The sequence below is a fragment of the Narcine bancroftii genome, chromosome 1 (assembly GCF_036971445.1).
Source record: "Narcine bancroftii isolate sNarBan1 chromosome 1, sNarBan1.hap1, whole genome shotgun sequence".
NCBI classification, from domain to species: Eukaryota; Metazoa; Chordata; class Chondrichthyes; order Torpediniformes; family Narcinidae; genus Narcine; species Narcine bancroftii.
In genome coordinates this window covers 324,150,815-324,169,157 of record NC_091469.1, presented here as the reverse complement: position 1 = coordinate 324,169,157, position 18,343 = coordinate 324,150,815, and the positions used below count along the sequence as shown (strand labels likewise).

At 38.1% G+C, this 18,343-nt stretch overlaps 1 protein-coding gene across 1 annotated transcript in view; it reads left to right on the top strand.

The window, feature by feature from the left end:
* Window positions 1-18,343, top strand: part of anln (anillin, actin binding protein) — a 113,404-nt gene that overhangs the window by 77,637 nt on the left and 17,424 nt on the right. The window contains exons 11-19 of the mRNA XM_069907500.1: window positions 1,813-1,931; window positions 3,885-4,032; window positions 5,195-5,330; window positions 7,354-7,542; window positions 8,576-8,702; window positions 9,236-9,284; window positions 9,559-9,615; window positions 12,772-12,807; window positions 16,925-16,946. Of these exons, the coding sequence (XP_069763601.1) occupies window positions 1,813-1,931; window positions 3,885-4,032; window positions 5,195-5,330; window positions 7,354-7,542; window positions 8,576-8,702; window positions 9,236-9,284; window positions 9,559-9,615; window positions 12,772-12,807; window positions 16,925-16,946 (883 nt within the window). The remainder of the gene's footprint in view (window positions 1-1,812; window positions 1,932-3,884; window positions 4,033-5,194; window positions 5,331-7,353; window positions 7,543-8,575; window positions 8,703-9,235; window positions 9,285-9,558; window positions 9,616-12,771; window positions 12,808-16,924; window positions 16,947-18,343) is intronic.

The following is an 18,343-nucleotide window of genomic DNA, read 5'->3' as shown; positions in this document are numbered from 1 at the left end:
TGTAAAAGGCAGTTCAAGGATCAGGGAAGATCTCTTTTTATATTAAACACAATTCACGTATGATTAGTGTTTGCTGTAACAGGAATGTGGCCACATGCCCCCCTGAAGCCGGCTCTCATTTATTGTAATAAAAACACAAAAGTGCTGGAGGAACTCAACAGGTTATGCAATGTCCATTGGAGGTAAAGATATATAGCTGATGTTATTGTTCATGATTGATCGTTTTGTAACGTCAGCACACATTGCTTTGCACACAACTCGTTTATCTCCCCCTTGCTGAACAAGTATCTAATTTTTAAAGATTACTGGACATTTAAAGACGACTGCTCTCTGTGAGAAAACTCTATCAAATTGCCTGAAACTCTTCTCAACTCTTTTAAACTCCAGCAGATAAAAGCCAAGCCCGTCCAACACTTCCTCATAAAGTTTCCCATCATTGAACCTCTTGAACTGCATCTGATGCATTGACATTCTTGCATAAAGTAAGGAGACTATTATAATGAAGTAAAATTCTAATAATCTGGGGCATTGGATATTACTCATATAAATACAAAAAGACACTTATACTACGGGTTAATCTGAATAATGAAATATCTTGCATACCCCTGTGACTTCCCTTGTTTCTTGTATCCCTTTGGGATCCAATGTTCTCCAATACTCTTCATGAAGCCATGTGTTAATTTTCTATGGTTTCCTTGTATTAAATTTAATTGCGCTTAATAGAAAAAAAATTCTATTCTCCAACCTTCCTCCTTTTGTTTTAAACTGCTTCTTTTTGCTCTTAATTTAAAAAAAAAACATTTAATTTAGAGATGCATTATGGTTACAGACCTTGTCCACAAGCCCATGCCACCCAAATACAGTCACGTGACCAATTAACCTACTAACCCCGTACTGCTTTGGAATGTGGGGGTGAAACTAGAGCACTCAGAGGAAATCCACACAAACGGGGAGAATGTTCAAACTCTTTACAGACAGCACCGGATTCAAACCTGTGTCGCTGGCACTGTAATAATATGTTAACCACTACACTAACTGTGCCACTCCTCTGCTTTTCTGTTTAATGTTTTTCTTTAATTTTCTTCCCCTCAAGCTTCATTTTATATACAATCTTGTTTGAAACTTTCTTTCTTCCTTATTGACTATATTTGTAGTAACGAGAAATATTGTTCAGCTTTTCCAAGTGTAAAGTGAATTATTTATTAAAAGTCTCTTGGTAGACACAACATTTCTCTGTTAAAGATCCATTTAATTCCCTACAGTTAGTCTGACTGTTTTGTGCTCTGTCATAAGTAAAATGAACAATTTGGTATTGAAATTAAATATAGTAATTCACGTGAGTTCAGCTATTGCATTTGTGTTCAGTATATCTTCAAGAATGTAATTTTGAAATTTAAATTGAATGACTAATTAAAAGAGTTAGTGTTGCAGGGTGATGGGGGAGGCAATACGGTTAGTTTCATGGTCAGCGCAACACTGTTACAGCACCAGCAACTGGGGTTTGAATCACACGCTGGGCTGTAAGGTGTCTGTATGTTCTCTCCGTGTCTGGATGAGTTTCCTCCGGGTGCTCCAGTTTCCTCCTGCCCTTTGGTTAAAAAAAACATGCAGCAGTTGTAGGTCAGTTGGGCAGCGTGGGCCCATGGGGCGAAAGGCGCAATTACTGTGCTGCATGTCAAATTTTAAAAAAATTAATCTGGGGGAGTCATTTTTATGTTTTAATATACTAAAGTTTAATTCCACATATTCTTCAATCAGAATCAGAAATTATTGTCACGAGCATAACATGAAATTAATTGTTTTGCTCTACAGGCGTATGGTAAACATTCAGGCCTCATGAAGGAAGGCAAATGCCAGTTAGAATCCACAACCAGAGCAGAGTCGGCTGACAATGTTGGATCTTCATCTGATGATCACAAATTGCTATACAGGTATAAGAAAGATTTTATTATTGTAAGTTAGGATGCAACCTGATTAAATAGGGAACATCTTATTTATTGATGTTCTTTTGAGCATGTTGTATTGATAATGCATGCAGTTATATTTTGGTTTACCTTGCTTTCTCTGTTAATCTTGCTCCTTTGAGATAAAATCTCAGGAACTTTAGTAAAATCTGGAATTTAATTTGCAGAAGATTCTTCAATCTATTTTGTTCTATCCACCAATTTTAAAAAAAAATGGATGAACAGCACCAGAAACTACTTGTTATATCCATAAACTCATTCCAGGCAATGAACTTGTTTACATTTCCCCAGTCAGAAATTTGGGAGGCACAGGAAAAAGATTGGGCTGGATCACAATTACTACTACTTTATTTCTGTACAAAAAAAAAATTCCCAGATGGGTTATGTTCACCTTCAATCTTCTGCCCAATGGTTGAAATCCAAATTCTGTCTAGGATTTTGGACACACTTGGACAGCTGAATCTGGTAAGAGATCTGGTAAAGAACAGGGTTCCTGGCTGAGTCTGAGATTGATTTGACAAGGAAGGAATGCTGAGCTAAACCTTTGTTTCACTGTTTGGGGTTGATGGTGAGGGAGGGGGAAAATTTTTTTTGTTTTAAATAAAACTTTCTCCTGGGAGATTTGATATGGAAGAACATGGAGATATTTCTCTTTGGGATGGGTATCCCATCCCAAAAAAACAACTCAAAACACGTCAATCATCTAAGGACCAAGATTTGTACATCATCATAGTCTAGATGTATTGCTTCATCAGGTGTTGATTATAAAAATGGCTTGGAGATTACCAATAGCCCAGTGGAATATATTGTACGGTTAAGGAAATATAAGTTTATTTCTTCTGATTTATGTTTTAGGTGCCATAAACAAGTTGGTTCTTTTTTTATATTCTACTTAGTCATGTGAGACGGTGAAACCTTTTTGGAATAGAATTAAGGAACTTTTCAAAGCTATATTTAAATTTAAAATTTCACTTGATCCTATGGTATTTTTACTGGGTTACATTAAGAAATTAAGTTTGGAATTAAAATTAGATAAATTTCAAATTGCTTTTTTGAGATTGGCCTTAGCTATGGCTAGAAAATGTTTGGCAATTACTTGGAAAAATGAGACTGATTTGAGTATTCAATGATGGCATTTGGAAATGAGATCTTGTATTCCATTGGAAAAGATAACATATAATTTTAAGTAATAATGATCCCTTTTTTGTTAAAACCTGGAGCCTGTATATGAAATATATGAGGTTGAATTTGTAATAGTCTTTTTTTCCCACCAATTGATGGTGCTGACCCAAACCGTGGCAATAATTGAAGGTTGTTATGTTATTTGATCTTTTCTTCTATTCTCTTCTTTCTTTTGGGATAGTTTAGAGGGGGGTTGGGAGTGGTGGGTGGGTTAGGGTTGAGGGTTATATGGGGAAAATGTTATGTATTTACTCATTTTTATTGTATGATTTATTATGATCAATAAATAAAATTTTCAAAAAGAAGAATATATTGTAGGCCCATAAAACAATTTCAAATTATTGCTGTGAGAGTGCATTTGATTGAAAACAAACATTTTTTACTCTGGGGATGAAGATATCCCAACTCTAAAGTATGGAGACATTATACAGAAATATAAGGGATTAAAAACAGTTAATAATGGAAACACTTAGCAGATCAAGCAGTGTCTCTGAAGTGAGAGAACAAGTTAATATTTCAGGTTAATGATCCCACTGAATATTTTCATTTTAAGATCTGAATTTTTTTTTGCTTTGCAGAACTAGCTAATTATTCTTGAACTTCATTTTCCAAGCTATTTTTTTTCAGGGCTCTGACATTGAACATGCTATATTGTTGATTCCTGTTGATTGTTAAACATACTTGGAGTTTTAATTAAAATTATAATCACAACAAAAAATGGATTTGTTTTTTTGTTAGCATTGATGCCTATAGGTCACAAAGAATTAAAAATACTGAACGTCCTTCAGTGAAGCAAGTCATTGTTCGTAAAGAGGATGTTTCTCAAAGACTTGAAGAAAAAAATAATGCAGTTCCAAGTTCAGCAAGCATTAAACAAAAGATTAAGGTAATGTTTTAATTACAAAAACTAAGCCGTGGTGGACACTACATCAACCTGCATGTTTTTAAGGTTACAAATTTTGAAGGAAGATTATTAAAATTCAGTGGTGGGAAAAAATGAAGTGGACTTGTATTTGTCAGAGTGATACATCAACGTCTGCAGATAATGTGATTGCTGGAGAAATGCTGTTGGTCTTCCAGTGCCCACAGGAGACAAAGATGCATTACTGACATTTTGGGCCTGAGCTGCTCTTCAAGGAACAAGAATGACCACAAAAAAAACAGGAAATCTCAGTTTAGAGATAGAACAGGCTGGGGGAGGAGACCAGACCAACAAAAGGTGTTAATTGGATATGAGGAGAGGTGAGAATTGATTGTCTGTGTGATAAGAGACAAGGAAAAGGGAGAGAGACAGAGCCGGGGGACCAGAAGAGTCACTAGCCGCTTTCAGGTGGAATCGCTGGGAGAATGCGGCTCTGGAGCCGGCTGCGGGTGTCTGCGAAGGGACGTTCAGGTGGCAGTGCTGAAGGCAGTGTTCTGCCACCTGAAAGGTCTGCAGCAGGGAGAGGTGCCACAGATCAAACCCCAGCACCTGAGTTGGGGCAGGGTCAGCTGCCTGACAGCCCCCCGGAGCGGGACTATGGGGCTGGAGCGGCCGGCGTGGGACATCAGGGGCCCGAAGTCCCGCGCCGGGGAGGGGGCTGTCAGGCAGCAGGGAATTGAGACACTGGGTGACTGTCATCAGCCTGCCCCCTGCTAGGCACCTGAAAACTGCTAGCTGCTTTGCCTTGCTGCTTTCAGGTGCCTAGGGGGAGCGCTCACAAGCGGAGAATATTCCTCCCTGAGGTGGGTTGAGTAAGTGCTCCTCGGGGACAGGTTTTCCGCTTTCAGGTGGCCTCCTGGCAGTCACATTTGGGTATTTTAAGTGGCTTTACATTTGGGTATTCTGGCCATCTGAAAGCAGCTAATATTAATGCTATCCAGTTGAGGATGCCCAGTTGGAAGGTGAGGTGTTGTTCAAGCAGATCTTTAACAACTTTAATTTACATGGTGCAATTTGGATTATATTTTTGAGGCAACAGATTTTCTGTCAGTGAGGACAGTAAAATCCCTCCATTTAATTCTGTCTTTCTCTCTTATGTTAATTTGTTTCATTTTATCATTCTTAGAATCTAAACAATGAAATAAATATCCAGCAAAGTGTTATTCACCAGGCAAGCCAGGCTTTAAATTGCTGCACAGATGAAGATCATGGGAAAGGATCTCAGCAAGAGGCAGAAGCTGAGAGATTGCTTCTAATTGCCAGTAAGAAACACCATAGTTAGACTATCATTTCTGAATATGCAATTATTATGTGCAGTGTGCACATCATGGAGTCTGAAAAGGCTAAAGTGCATTCAAACAAGCTAATGCGTAAACACATTGCATTGTAAAACCCAATGCAGTGTCATTTAGATAGTAAAGGTATGTAACTGGTGTTTCAGCCCTGAACCCTTTATCAAGGTATGATAACTATGTAGGCATGTGCCTGAATAAAATGGCGGGGGGAGGAACAAGCTCAGGTCCACAGACATGAAGCCGTTAATGGTTATGGGAGGGCATAAGAGAGGGGAATGTTGGGGGGGCGGGGGAGGGGGAATTGGGGGCTGGGAAGCCTGGGGGTTGGGAGTGGGGTTTGAGGACTGGAGAGGTCAGATGGAGGGGAGATGGCAGGCACCGGAGGTTAGAGGATAGTTAGAGGGGAAGGAATAAGAGGATTTAAAGGCCAGAGGATCGGAAGAAAGGGGGAGCTCAAAAGAGTAGATGGGTGAGCCAGGAGAGATGGGGGTTAAGGAATGGCAGTGGGTGGTAGGGGGGGGTGAAATGATGAACCTGTGGGATCCAGCAGTGGAAGAATCCTAGCCTTGCAGAGGCTGAGGGTGGTATGGGAACTGGTGAAGGAGTCAGCGTGAACACCAGACGGGGGTGGTCGGGCTGGGATGAAAGTAAACAGTTGTGCTATGTCAATGGTGTCATTGGGAAAATTTGAAAATGCCTCATTGCCTAAATTTACCGCTAGTCATTTATAAATGTATTGGGCATTTAAGTAACATTAAATTCTGTTTTCAAAAAACACATGAACAATTGTTGAAGGGCCAGTAGAATCAGAATTGGTCAGGAACATCTCCAAATTTGCTCTTTTATGGCAGTATTATTGTGCGTTACTTGTGCAAAAAAAATGCGAGGTTACATTTCTGTAAATACACTGATTAAAAAAAAAATACACATTACTGCAAAAGAGGAGAAAAGGTGAGGTAGTTTGTGTGGATCATTGTTCGTTCAGAGATCTGATGGTGGAGGGGAAGATGATGTTTATATAATGTTGGGTATGTGTCCAGGCTCATGTACCTCTTTCTTGTTGATAGTAATAGAAGAGGCCACGGCCTGTGTGGTGAGGATCCTTGATAATAGAGGCTGCTTTCTTGAAACCCTCTTCTTTTGAAAATTTTTTATTAGTATCTTCATACATTTCAAATGAACTTGCTATAACATTACATAATAATACTAAATAATTTCCACCTTCCCCACACTTCCCCGAGACACCACCTCTTGAAGATGTCCTCAATGGAGTAAAAACTGATTGCACTGGCTTAGTTCATAACTCTCTGTAGCCTTTTCCTGTCCTGTGCATTGGCACCTGCACACCAGGCATTGACGCAACCAGTCAGAAAGCTCTCAACATACGTCTGTTGAAATTTAGAAGTGTCTTTGGTGACGTACCAAATCTTCTCAAACTCCTGAATATAGCCACTAAGTTGCAAACTTAAACAACCTCTGTTATTGAGTTATATCATTAAACTATCTTGCCTACATTTGATATGCATTTGAAAGTGTAGATTTCTGTTCAAACTGAAGGATGGAAGACGAGAACATCTGTAATCACAGCTGTGCCGCTTAAGATTGCAAATTTTTTAAGTGGCCCTCCACTGTGAACCAGCAGCTGCAGTATTCATAATTACAGTTGATAGCAAAGCATCCCACAGGGATGCATCTCAACTTGTAATGTTATTATGGAAAATCACTGTATGAATGGTTTTCTAGGAATGTAGGGGTGGTCTGTATTTGCATGATCCTGATCAATTATCCTCTGTAGCACTGAAATGGGAACAATTATTTTAAGATGCACTACATTAAGCTTGGATGCTAGTTAGTTTTGAATTTGATGTGTTTTTCAGATAGATGTTGAACAAAATAGACGATTCATGGTGCAAAAATTGATGTGCATGGTTAAAATATGGTGTAAGCAGGTGGTTTCTATAACTTGCTTTTCTTGCTTCATTTGTCTTAGCTGAAAAGAGACTAGCAATTCTTGGTGAGCTGAACAAGTTAAAGGGTGAAGGAGGACTTGGTCACAAGAAAGGTGGCCATACTACAAAATCAGCTGGTGATATGGCTCCATCTAGAGGCTGTATTGCACTTTCAGAAATCCGCCTGCCTTTAAAGGCAGACTTCATCTGTTCCACTGCTGAGAAAACAGGTAGACTGATTTTTAATATTAACTTGTAACTTGTCATTTACTCTTCATTAACAAATCCCTCATTGAAACTGAGCCAGACCAAAAAAAAAAATATTACTAGATAATTACTACTTGGTCTTCTCTGCTGCATTTATCAACGCTTTGTCATGGTTTGCAATCGGTTTGGTTAAAGTCTAGAAATTTGGACACAGTGCTGTTCTATTTGTTGTAATCTTTGGGTTGAATTGCACCACTTCAGACATCAATTCCAGTTGTAGGTCACTCTTTCAAATTTCACCACAAATGCCCAAATGACATCATTCGGCAGCGCTCTTTTTGAGCATCAGTCTCTGTAATGGAACAGGAACTCAATCAGGTACGAGTTTTTTTTATACCTGCCTTTGTCTAGTTGCACCTTACTTGCATCACTGATGCCAACTCCTCCCTGGTGAGCCAGCAAGTCCCTGTATATGCACTCATGCAAATATGCTTACTGTCACAACTGAGCCCATAAACACAGGTCCTCTTTCCCACTGCCCTTTCTTTGTGCTGAGATTTCCTTCACAGTTACAGATTTTTTGGAGTTGTAGGCCTGAGGCTAAAATTGTTGTTGGTGTGCTGTGCAATTCTTCTGCATTTTTTTTTAACCGCTCAGGCCAATTTCTGAGCAATTGTCTCTTGAGTTTAAAACATAACTGCAAAATGGATGGTATTTTACCTGGAGGTTCCACTTGGTCTAATTTGTTTTGGCTGAAATACAACAGAATATTATACACAATTAATTTATTATAATTAACATGCAGATATCATTCAGTGAAACCATTATGTGGTTTTGCTTTGCATTTAAATTATAGCAGTTAATGAGTACAAGATGAAATTAGTATTTGCAGTCTTAACATACCTGCTCTGTATGTAGCTATTTATCTTTTTTTTCTTCAAAAAATGTATTTATTTTGAAATGACCAGCTATTCATTGCTAATATATTGTTTCAATTAGGGGGTTTGTATCAGAAAGCACATTTTAGTTAACGTATGGCTTCTTGATCTCTTTCAGATGTTGCCAACTATTACTTTTTTATGCTAATTAAAGCAGGAGGTTTAAATATAGTGGCCACACCATTGGCCTCTATCCAAAATGCACTTGGTGGTGATGCTATTAGTTTCCCCACAAAGTTTATGCTGTAAGTAACAAATGTAACTAAAAATGTGCAAAAGCCTAGTTTCAAGTTGCCTTTCAAAATCAACTCAGACTAGTTTAGATTAGATTAGCCACATATTTGCATTTAAATTGTTAGCTAAAATGATTTTAGGGAGTATACAACCCTAAATAAAGTGATCTGTGACCTGTTCAAAGTTGGGCTTTTTTCTGTCTAGTAGTGTAATTTTTATTGGTAGCTTGCATAATTTTTAACTGGTTAATTTCCAAGCTATAGTAAAACTACTTTTATTCTGTATTTTGGTTGTTATGAAGTCTTTAATTCTATTGATGGCTAGTTTATACAAATGGAGGTCTGAATAGCAAGCAAATAAATGAGCTCTTAACTTTTTACTTCAAGTCAGAAGCTCAAGCTCCCTATTCAACTTTGGCACTGTGCCAAGACGAACTGTAAAATATGTTTTGGCTTTACTACAAGTTGTATCTTTGTTTGCAAAAGCTAATTTTTAATATTTTGAAAGGCTGAGTATGCGCTTTACGTTTTGTTTTAAATTTTAGGCAAGATGTCGCAAATGATTTTGAAATTGAAGTTGAAGTTTATAGTCTGGTAAGTCTACAGCACGAGCTCCCCAATTATACAAGAAAATTGCCCCATCAAGATTTTTCATAACCTAAAACCATGCCATCTGCTCGTGAGTCAAGAAAAGTGGACTAATTTACCTTTTTCCATCCCTAATTATATTCTGTGAGAGCAAATCTTGTACAAAATCTCAAATTTTTGGTTAACAGTTGGTGAATTCTGCATATCACCTGTTTAAAATAATATTAGAAGGCGATGCTATCCTTTCAGCACTTGTTATCTGACTGTAATATATTTCTAGGCATTGCACCGGGAGAGTAGCATTGCAGACAAGAAGAAGAAACCTAATAAATCAAAGGTAAAGAGGAAATTTGCCTGAAATTGTTTCCATGCCTTGTAATTCATTTCATTATTTATACTGCAGAGTTATCAGATGGATGTATGTAAAATTACCCAATGAAATTTAATGAAAAATTTGATTTCAAATCACGACATGGGATATGCCAAAATGCAAAATAATTCGAATGAGTTAAGAATAGAATATTTGAATGTCTTTGCTTTTTACTATTACATGAAATTAATCTCTCCTGTAACACTTCTGTAAGTACTGAACCTTTTGTGCAACTGTTTTATTTCAACACATATTAAAAAGAAACAATTAAACAATTAAAATTAACACTAAGATACCTGCTGATTTTTTCTTTAGAGGAGAAATGGCATCATAATTTTGTTCTAGGATGTTTTAGTAGCATATTTCATATTTTCTTGTAGCAAAGTTAGATTTGCATTTTTTTTCTTTTAGCAAAGTTAGATCTGCATTTTTTAATTCATGGTTTTATTTAGTCTATTGGGAATTTTTCTTAGTCTGTTCCATTTAAACAATTGAAGTGTTTTGGAAACTTGTAAGGTCTGAAAATCTGAATTATATACTTTTAAAATTCTAAGAACAGCAAGCTAGCTAAATATATTTTCTTTTATAGTTTCTATGCAAAATGTCTGCACTTCATCTGGGAGTATTTCATTACTTTCGAAAACTGATTTGCTCTTTGGTATGATTCACATTTTGAATATAACAAAATTCACCTCTGCTTAATTCAATAATAAAACTCCAACTTGAAATCATTCATTTCTGCAGGTCTTCCTCTGAATAGATTTCAGATTTGTTTTAGTTATTCAAATCACATGAAAGAAATGAGGTGGAATTCGTACATCACCTCTCTGAAGAGATTGTTGCATAACATGCACATCTTTCAAATGCATCAGAAAGTGCCCTACTTTGCCCTACTTGGAAATTAAACAGGAGGCTAAACCTGAATGGCCAAGCTCTACAAAGCTGCTTACTCTTTTAGTCAGTGTGGTGGTAGTAGTGTTGTTTGGCTCACAATATGTTTGGTTTTTAACTTTGTCTAATCAATTGGTGGTTCTATAGGATACAACAAGCAATCCTTGGTAGCCTGGGATAGATGCATAGTAAGGGAAGATCTTGATTACCATCCAATGCAATATATGCCAGTGAAGATACAGAAGGCCTTGTTTGGTTCAGCTGTGTGAGAAAGGCAAGATTTGGGCAGAGATTCTATAATGTTGGTCAATCACCACAATTTTTGGTTTCTAGATTACCATTATCAACTAATATTCTATAAATTACTACCATACCAAATGATGCTCCTTAACACTGTTCAGTTGCATATCTGAGAGTTTTAATCATGTCACATGTTGCCAGTGGAAGAGTATTTTTGCAGTGCCAGTAAGGTTTAAAATAGTCTTGGTTTCAATACCACTGCCAATATTCTTTCATCATTCAGCCTATGGCTTTTTAAAACTTCGGAACCTCCATTTCTTTGAGACTTATGTATCCACGGTGGTAAATAAGTCTTTGAACTGCTCTGGCCACACACTTTTGATTTCTGTACTTCACAGCTTTACATTTCCATTTTCCTTAAATTTGGCTTTAAAGCCTTTTTTTTTTTAACTGTAGTCATGCTCAGTACCGCAATGATTATGCTCTCATTTTCCAGATAGAAGATGGGAGACCATGTTCTAATGTTCTTCTGCTTTTCGGTGGGATAAGACTGCCTTGCAATTGTTCCATGTGTGTTGGTCAAATATTGTAAGACTTAATGTTCTGTAAAGGTGCAGGAGACTTGTATATTGAATTCTATTATTGTTGGGGAGGCTGAAAACACCAGTAGCTGGAAAATATTGACTAGAGATAGTGAATGGCTTTGGTATCATAGGTGCAGCTGGTATTGGGACCCAAACAAAAAAATTACATTTTCACTTTTCACAATAGGCATGGAAGATGTTTTGAAATGCTAAAAAACAATTATTGTGGTCAGGTACTGATTAAGATTTAGAATTACAGGTTACTTTCTGTGATTAATGCATTATTTTTGTTATTTGTGGAGATTGTATGGAGAGGAGATTGAAGTTAGGGGTTAGATACAGCTAAGTACAAACTCAGAAATGGGAAAAGTTTGTGATTTGGAACAGTGAAGGAGGGATGAATCTGTTGAGACATCTAGCTGAGAACAAAATTCACAAGTCAGTTGCAAGCAGAATTCAGGATTGTTATGCCATAATTATTCAAACAATTAAACAATGGGAATGGTGTGAAAAGAAGTCTATTGTTGAAAATCTCAGACCATATCTGTACTAGATTTATTAATTCTAGCTTGAATAATAATCACTATACATATCCTGAATTAATTTATTCCTCTTGTAATCAGCCTTCTGTCTTACCAGACAAATCCTTCCACAGTAATAGTAAAAATAATGTTAACTCATTGGGATTGTGCATTTTGTAGTGCTATTATTAGTCAACATGCAAACCAGAGTCAAGTCACAAACCTGCCAATATCAATGAAACATTGTTAATTTTTTTAGTTGATTTTATTTAAATTGAATTATTAGTTGGATTTTTAAAATTATTTTGTTAGAATTAATTGTTGCTGGAATTAAGAAAGAAGGAGATTTGACCAATCTGCTAAATTGTAATAATTTTCTAAACAAAGAGAATAGAGCTGGTAACAATTAAAAAAAATAATAAAATTTAAAAAAAATTAAAAAAATTTGTGATAATAAAATCTATCTTCAGCAAAATTTTATTAGTTTAGAACTGGAATTTAAAAAAAAAAGAAAGAGTATTTTGTAGTTAAGATTTTCAACCCTCCAACTGACCTGGATTCCTGGCTGGCTAAATGTTTAAATTAGCAGATTTAATCATATGAATACATTGCCCACACATTTTCTGTTGGGGCAATGGATAGGTTGATATGTACAGGTTTGATATTTTACCTAATTAATTGCGGAATGTTCTTCGCTTGGAGAAGGTTCTTATTTCCCCTGAAGTCTGCAAAAGCAAAAAATGTTAAACTAACTTTAAACTAACAGAAGTTTTCACAATGTTTTTCACACCTATGGTGATGTTCTGGTTGCATGCATATACCAGAAGAGTAATTTTAATCATAATATTCCTTTATTCTGTAACTAAAGGGTTTTGTTTCTTTATCAGGCCATTACTCCAAAGAGGCTATTGACTTCAATTACAGTAAGTTTAACGTAACAATTTTATCAATGCTTGATTAAAGAACTATGAGATAAATGATGTCCATCTTCAATTATGTTGGTAAAATTAATGCAAGGACAAATATTGCATTCAAAAATTCAGTTCCCAACTTGAAATTTTCCAACTTGTGATATTTCAAAGTTAAGATGGTTAGAAAGGAGGGAGAAATGTCAGAAATCATCCAAGTGGATTTGCTTGGACTATTTCTGACACCTCTTTCCCCTTTCAGAATCTATCTCCAATCATTTTGTTGGATGGTTCCTGAATGTCCCCAAAGCTCTTTTGAATATGACACAGTGAACATCTAGAGCTGGGCGTGGCCAAACTGCGGGGATGTCGGGGTCCTGGAAGGAGTGTGGTATTAAATCCAGAGCAAATCTGTGAGGGAGAGGAAAAAGGGGTAAGCCAATTGTAAACCAGCGTTAAAATACATTATGCTATTCTCAAGACATTTTCCATACATTTATGGTTAATAAACATCAATTCATATTTGTGTGACACAATGTCAGATGTTGTCAGGCATTTCACAGAGCGTCAAGAACAAGGACGTCAGTATCGTTTCAACTTATGACAATTTTGTCTTGCAATTCCCAGAACGGAAACCCCATTGTAACTTGGGATCTACCTGTACAGTAATGTGAGCAAGATGACCCCACAATTAGTTCTTGATGTTTCATCCTTCATTCTCCTTTGTGAGGAATGCCAGTTAGGAACTCATGAATTCATGCCTAGTTGAATTTTGTGCTTTTTCTCCATGATAAAGCAAAATAAGTGCAAATCCATCTGTATTGCAGAAGAAATTATGGCCTTTAACCAGGATTAAACATACCTGGCTTTCCATTCCCAATCATCAAAATTGTTCTTCAGAAAACATGACTTACCCTCTGCTGCCATTAATTCAGCCCTCACCTGCATTTCCACCATTTCCTGCTTACATGTAACAAGGAAAGGGTTCCCATCATCCTTGCCTACCACCTCACCAACCTCTGTATCCAAGGTTCATTTTTTTGTCATATATTAATACATTAAATGTAATATTACATGATATACTTCATCTTGTGTAAAGCAAACCAAAGGTTGACATGAACAATACCTGGCATCCCTAATGATAGGAGAAGGAGAAGCCAAAGAGGGTCCCTTCAGAAACACTGGGTGACCAGTGCTCCCGCAGCCTCTACAGCCACATAGATTCCAATTTAAACGAGCAACCTGAGCTCCAGATCCAAACCTCCAGTACGATCAGGAAGCTTTCTCCGCACCTTCAAATCCCAGTTCTGATATTTAGTTCCCATAAGTTGGTCTCCTGCAGCCTGTGTGGGTCCTTTGTCTGCAAGTCGCCCACTGCCCATGTGAGTTTTTCAACCGCAAAGTTGCCAACAATCCACAGCTTATGTGGGTTCTTCAACCGTTGAGCCCCTCGCTGGTCACTGTCCTATTTAGTCATCTTCTATGCTTCTCCTTCTCAACAGTGGGTGTTCTCTCCACTTCTGGTGCCCTGCACTAGTCTGCTGCTCGCCTGGATTCTGCAGTCCCTCATCTGCTACCCAGCCCAGGTGCCAACATCTTGGGCATAGAGCCCCCCCCCCCACCCCCCCCCTCAACCATGGTTGCAAGATTTAAAAAGAAACAAAACACCAGAGTTGTGGACATTAGAACTGGGCAGAAGGACCCTGTGAAGCAGCTTTAAGTCTCTGCTCTCCTTTCTCCTGGGTCCACACCACTGGCAGCACTGCCATTTTGTAACATTTTATTTTGTAACATTTTCCGCAATCTCTGCCACAGACAATGGGATCCCACCACCGGACACATCTGCTCATCTCCTCTCCGATTTCTGTAGGAATTTCTTTCTCCATGACTCCCTCATACCCCTGTGACTGCAAGAGGTGCTACATCTCCTTCCTCGCTACTAATCAGGGACCCAAATAGTCCTAAGTGAAGCAACACTTCACCTGTGAAGCTATACCAGTCATTTATATGGCCATCTCTGCATCAGGGAGGCTTGATGGTGCAGATTGGTGGGGGGGGGGGGGGGGTGCTTCATCAAGCACCTTTGCTTTGACTGCAACAACAGCAAGGACCTCCTAGTGACCAACCACTTTAATTCTATGCCCTGTTGCCACACTGACATGTCTGTACTGGGACTCGTACACTGCCAGGTTTATGCCACTGATAAATTTGAGGAGCTATGACTTGTATTCTGTTTTTGGGCAGTCTCCAACCAGATAGCAACAGTAGTGACCTCCAAGTTCTCTTGACCTCTCCCCCAGTTCTTTCATTTCCCTCTAATGACTCCCTTTCTCCAACCATTCCCTTCCTATCGGAGACCAATCTTTCTCTGCCCTCCCCTATCACTTCTGAGTGCTTTTCACTCACTCCTACCTCTATCTACCTATTGCCTGTTATCTTGTGTTCTTCTTCCTTCTCCTTCCACTCCACTTATCCCAGCCATCTGCAGATTGCTTGTTTAATGCCTTAAGATAAGAAACCATGATACGATTTGGTCAAAGTAGATTTTTCAAAAGAATATTTGTGAAAATAGAATTGATGGAAACCCAGAAATTCATAAATTCCTTAAGCTGGGAAGTCTGCAGATGCTGGAATTGTAGTACACAAAGGTGCCGGCGAAACTCAGAAGTCAACTCAACATCTTTTGGAAGGAAAATTGGTGATCAAAGTTTTGACCTTGAGGCCTTCATCAAGGTATGAACAGAAAACAGGTAGACACCTGGATAAAAAGATGGAATGAGGGGGAGAGGCATCCACCCTGGCTCCTTCCACCTCAAGGCGCATTAAGGACAGGATTTCCCCTCGTCCTCACCTACAACCCACCAGCCTCCATGTCCAACATATTATCCCCAAACAATTCTGCCACTTACAACGTGATCCCACCACAAGACACATCTTCCTTTCCCCTCCCCTCTCTGCTTACTGCCCAGACTGCTCCCTCTGGGTCTTGTCCACTTATTCCTTTCCACCAATCGCTCACTCGATACCTACTCCTCTAAATGCAAGAAATGCGACATGTGCCCACACCTCCCTCCATCATTTGGGACCCCCAACAGTCCTAGCAAGTAAAGCAACACTTTGTATGAATCTGCAGGGGTCATCTACTGCATATAGTCTTTTTGTGGCTTCCTTTACATTGGAGAGATTGGATGCATGAGAGATTGTTTCATTGAGCACGTTTGCTCTCTCTGCTGTAATAGTGGAGATCTCCCAGTGACCAACCATTTTAATTCCACGTAACATTCCCATACTGTGTCTATCCATGGCCTCGAACAATGCTAAGCCAAGACTACTCACAAATTCCATCTGAGCACTCTCTAATCAGATGGCATTAACATAAATCTTTCCAGTTTCTGTTAAGCCCACTCTTTTCTGTCTCCTCCCCACCCCCTGCCCCTGAGGGATAAGCTCTGTCTCCTTTCTTCCACCCCCTTCCCTCTATTTCCAGAGGCTTACTCCTCCACCTTTCACGTATTTTTTTCCTCGTCCACCCTCCCACCTATATCCAGCTCTGATCTTTTGCCTGTGTTCCCTCTTTCCCCCACCACCCCCCACCCACTTTTTTATGTAGGCACCTTCCTGCTTTTTGACAAAGGGCTCTGTTCCGAAATATTGACCACCCCTTAGGTGGTGGATGACCTGTGAGTTTCTCCAGCACTCTTCAATAAAATCTTTGCCTATTTGAGGCTAAATTTCTGGTATCTTCTAATTTTTCTTTTGTCTTTGCCACACAAAGGCCCTGGAAGTTGGCTGAGGACCCACAGGTTATGGAGTAAAAGAATGGTACTTCAGAATGAGATGCATGTCCTGTATGTGGCATGTCATTGCATTTGTGATCAAGGGTTGTTTGGTGGCCCTGAAGATTTGGTAAAATTGAAGTTCCAGAATGCCAGTAAAAATCCCCATCACCTGTTCAAAAAGATATAAGAACAAAATTCTTGTCAATTCCATTGATTGTCTAAAAGAATGCTGAGGACTTTTTAGAAATTACTTCTTTTAACAAGAATCACAAACTCAGAAAACTTTTTTTTGCATTCAATTATTTTGTATTTTGTTCATAAATTAATATCAGCTCTTTCTTCATTCCTAACAGAAAAGCAATTTGAACACTCCAGGTAGGTTACATTCCATTTTTAAAATTTAAGATGCATTTTCTCTTGTGGTAATGATAAAAGTTTTGGAAATGCGTTGGAATCCATTATAATGCAGTGGTATTGGGAAATGTTGAAAATAATATTGGGAATGGGCAGAGTTGGCAAAGATTTATGAGAAAGAGACTGTAAGAAATCTGCTTTTTAAGTTTTTGTGCCAGAATAAATAAGAGGAACTAATGTGTTTGGACTGTTAGAATGTATTCAATTATTGCACATAGATATTAAATAAAATAAGAAAGCATGAGATTGAGGCTGATATTTCTGGTATAAATTAAGGGCAGGTAAAAGGCAGAAAACATTGAGAATAAATTTCACTTTTTACATTGGGAGCTGTGACTTGTAGTATGCCCCACCTGTTCTCAAACATTGATTTGGATAAGCATGCCAAATGTAATGTATCCATACTTGTTATTATTACAAGGTTGAATGCAATTGAGAACTTTGAGGATGATACAGTAGTATTTCAAGTGATGGTGATCGACTAAATGACACACATTGTTCACAGAACCTGGCACAATAGATGTGGGGATGATAGGAATGATGTTCCCTTTGGCTTAGATGTTGAGAATCAGGGACACAGTGTTGGAGAAGAGGAGCAGGCATTCCAGATTAAGGCAAGGAGAATTTTTTTCTCCAGAATAGCATGTCATTGGAACCCTCTTCCCAAGATTACTATGGAAATCCATTTGGTTAATGTTTTGGTGGACTTTTGGATCAAGGTTTAGTTAACAAAAAAGTGCAGAGGTGAATGGTCATGATATATTGTAAAGCAGAGGGAAAAGCAAGAGTTAGAAGTGATAGAGGTAGGGACAATTGCAGCACTTAAAAGAAATTTAGACCGGTACAGTGTCCTCCATAACGTTTGGGTCAAAGAGGCTTTTTTCCTTTATTTGCTCCTGCATTTGTAATCAAACAATTCACATGTATTTAAAGTGCATTTTCTAAATTTTATTCAAGGTTATTTATATACATTTTGGTTTGTCCATGTAGAAATTGCAGCATTTTTTATACATAGTTTCCCCTATTTTAGGGCACCATAATGTTTGGGGGATCTGGCTTTGCAAGTGTTTGTGAGAACTCGAGTATGTTTAATTGCTTCATTGGTGCGGGTATAGGAGAACTAGGCTTGCTTCTAAATTTTTCATCACCTTTAGAGTCTGTAGCTGTCATTTGTTCAGAGTTGTGCCAATGAAAGTCAAAGAAACCAATTATGAAGCTGAAAAACAAGAATAAAACAGAAAGAGATATCGCCCAAACCTTAGGATTTCCAAAATCAACTGTTTGGAACATCATTAAGAAGAGTGTACTAAAAAATGTATTATGTCAACCTGGAAATTGGAAGATAATTTGAAAATACA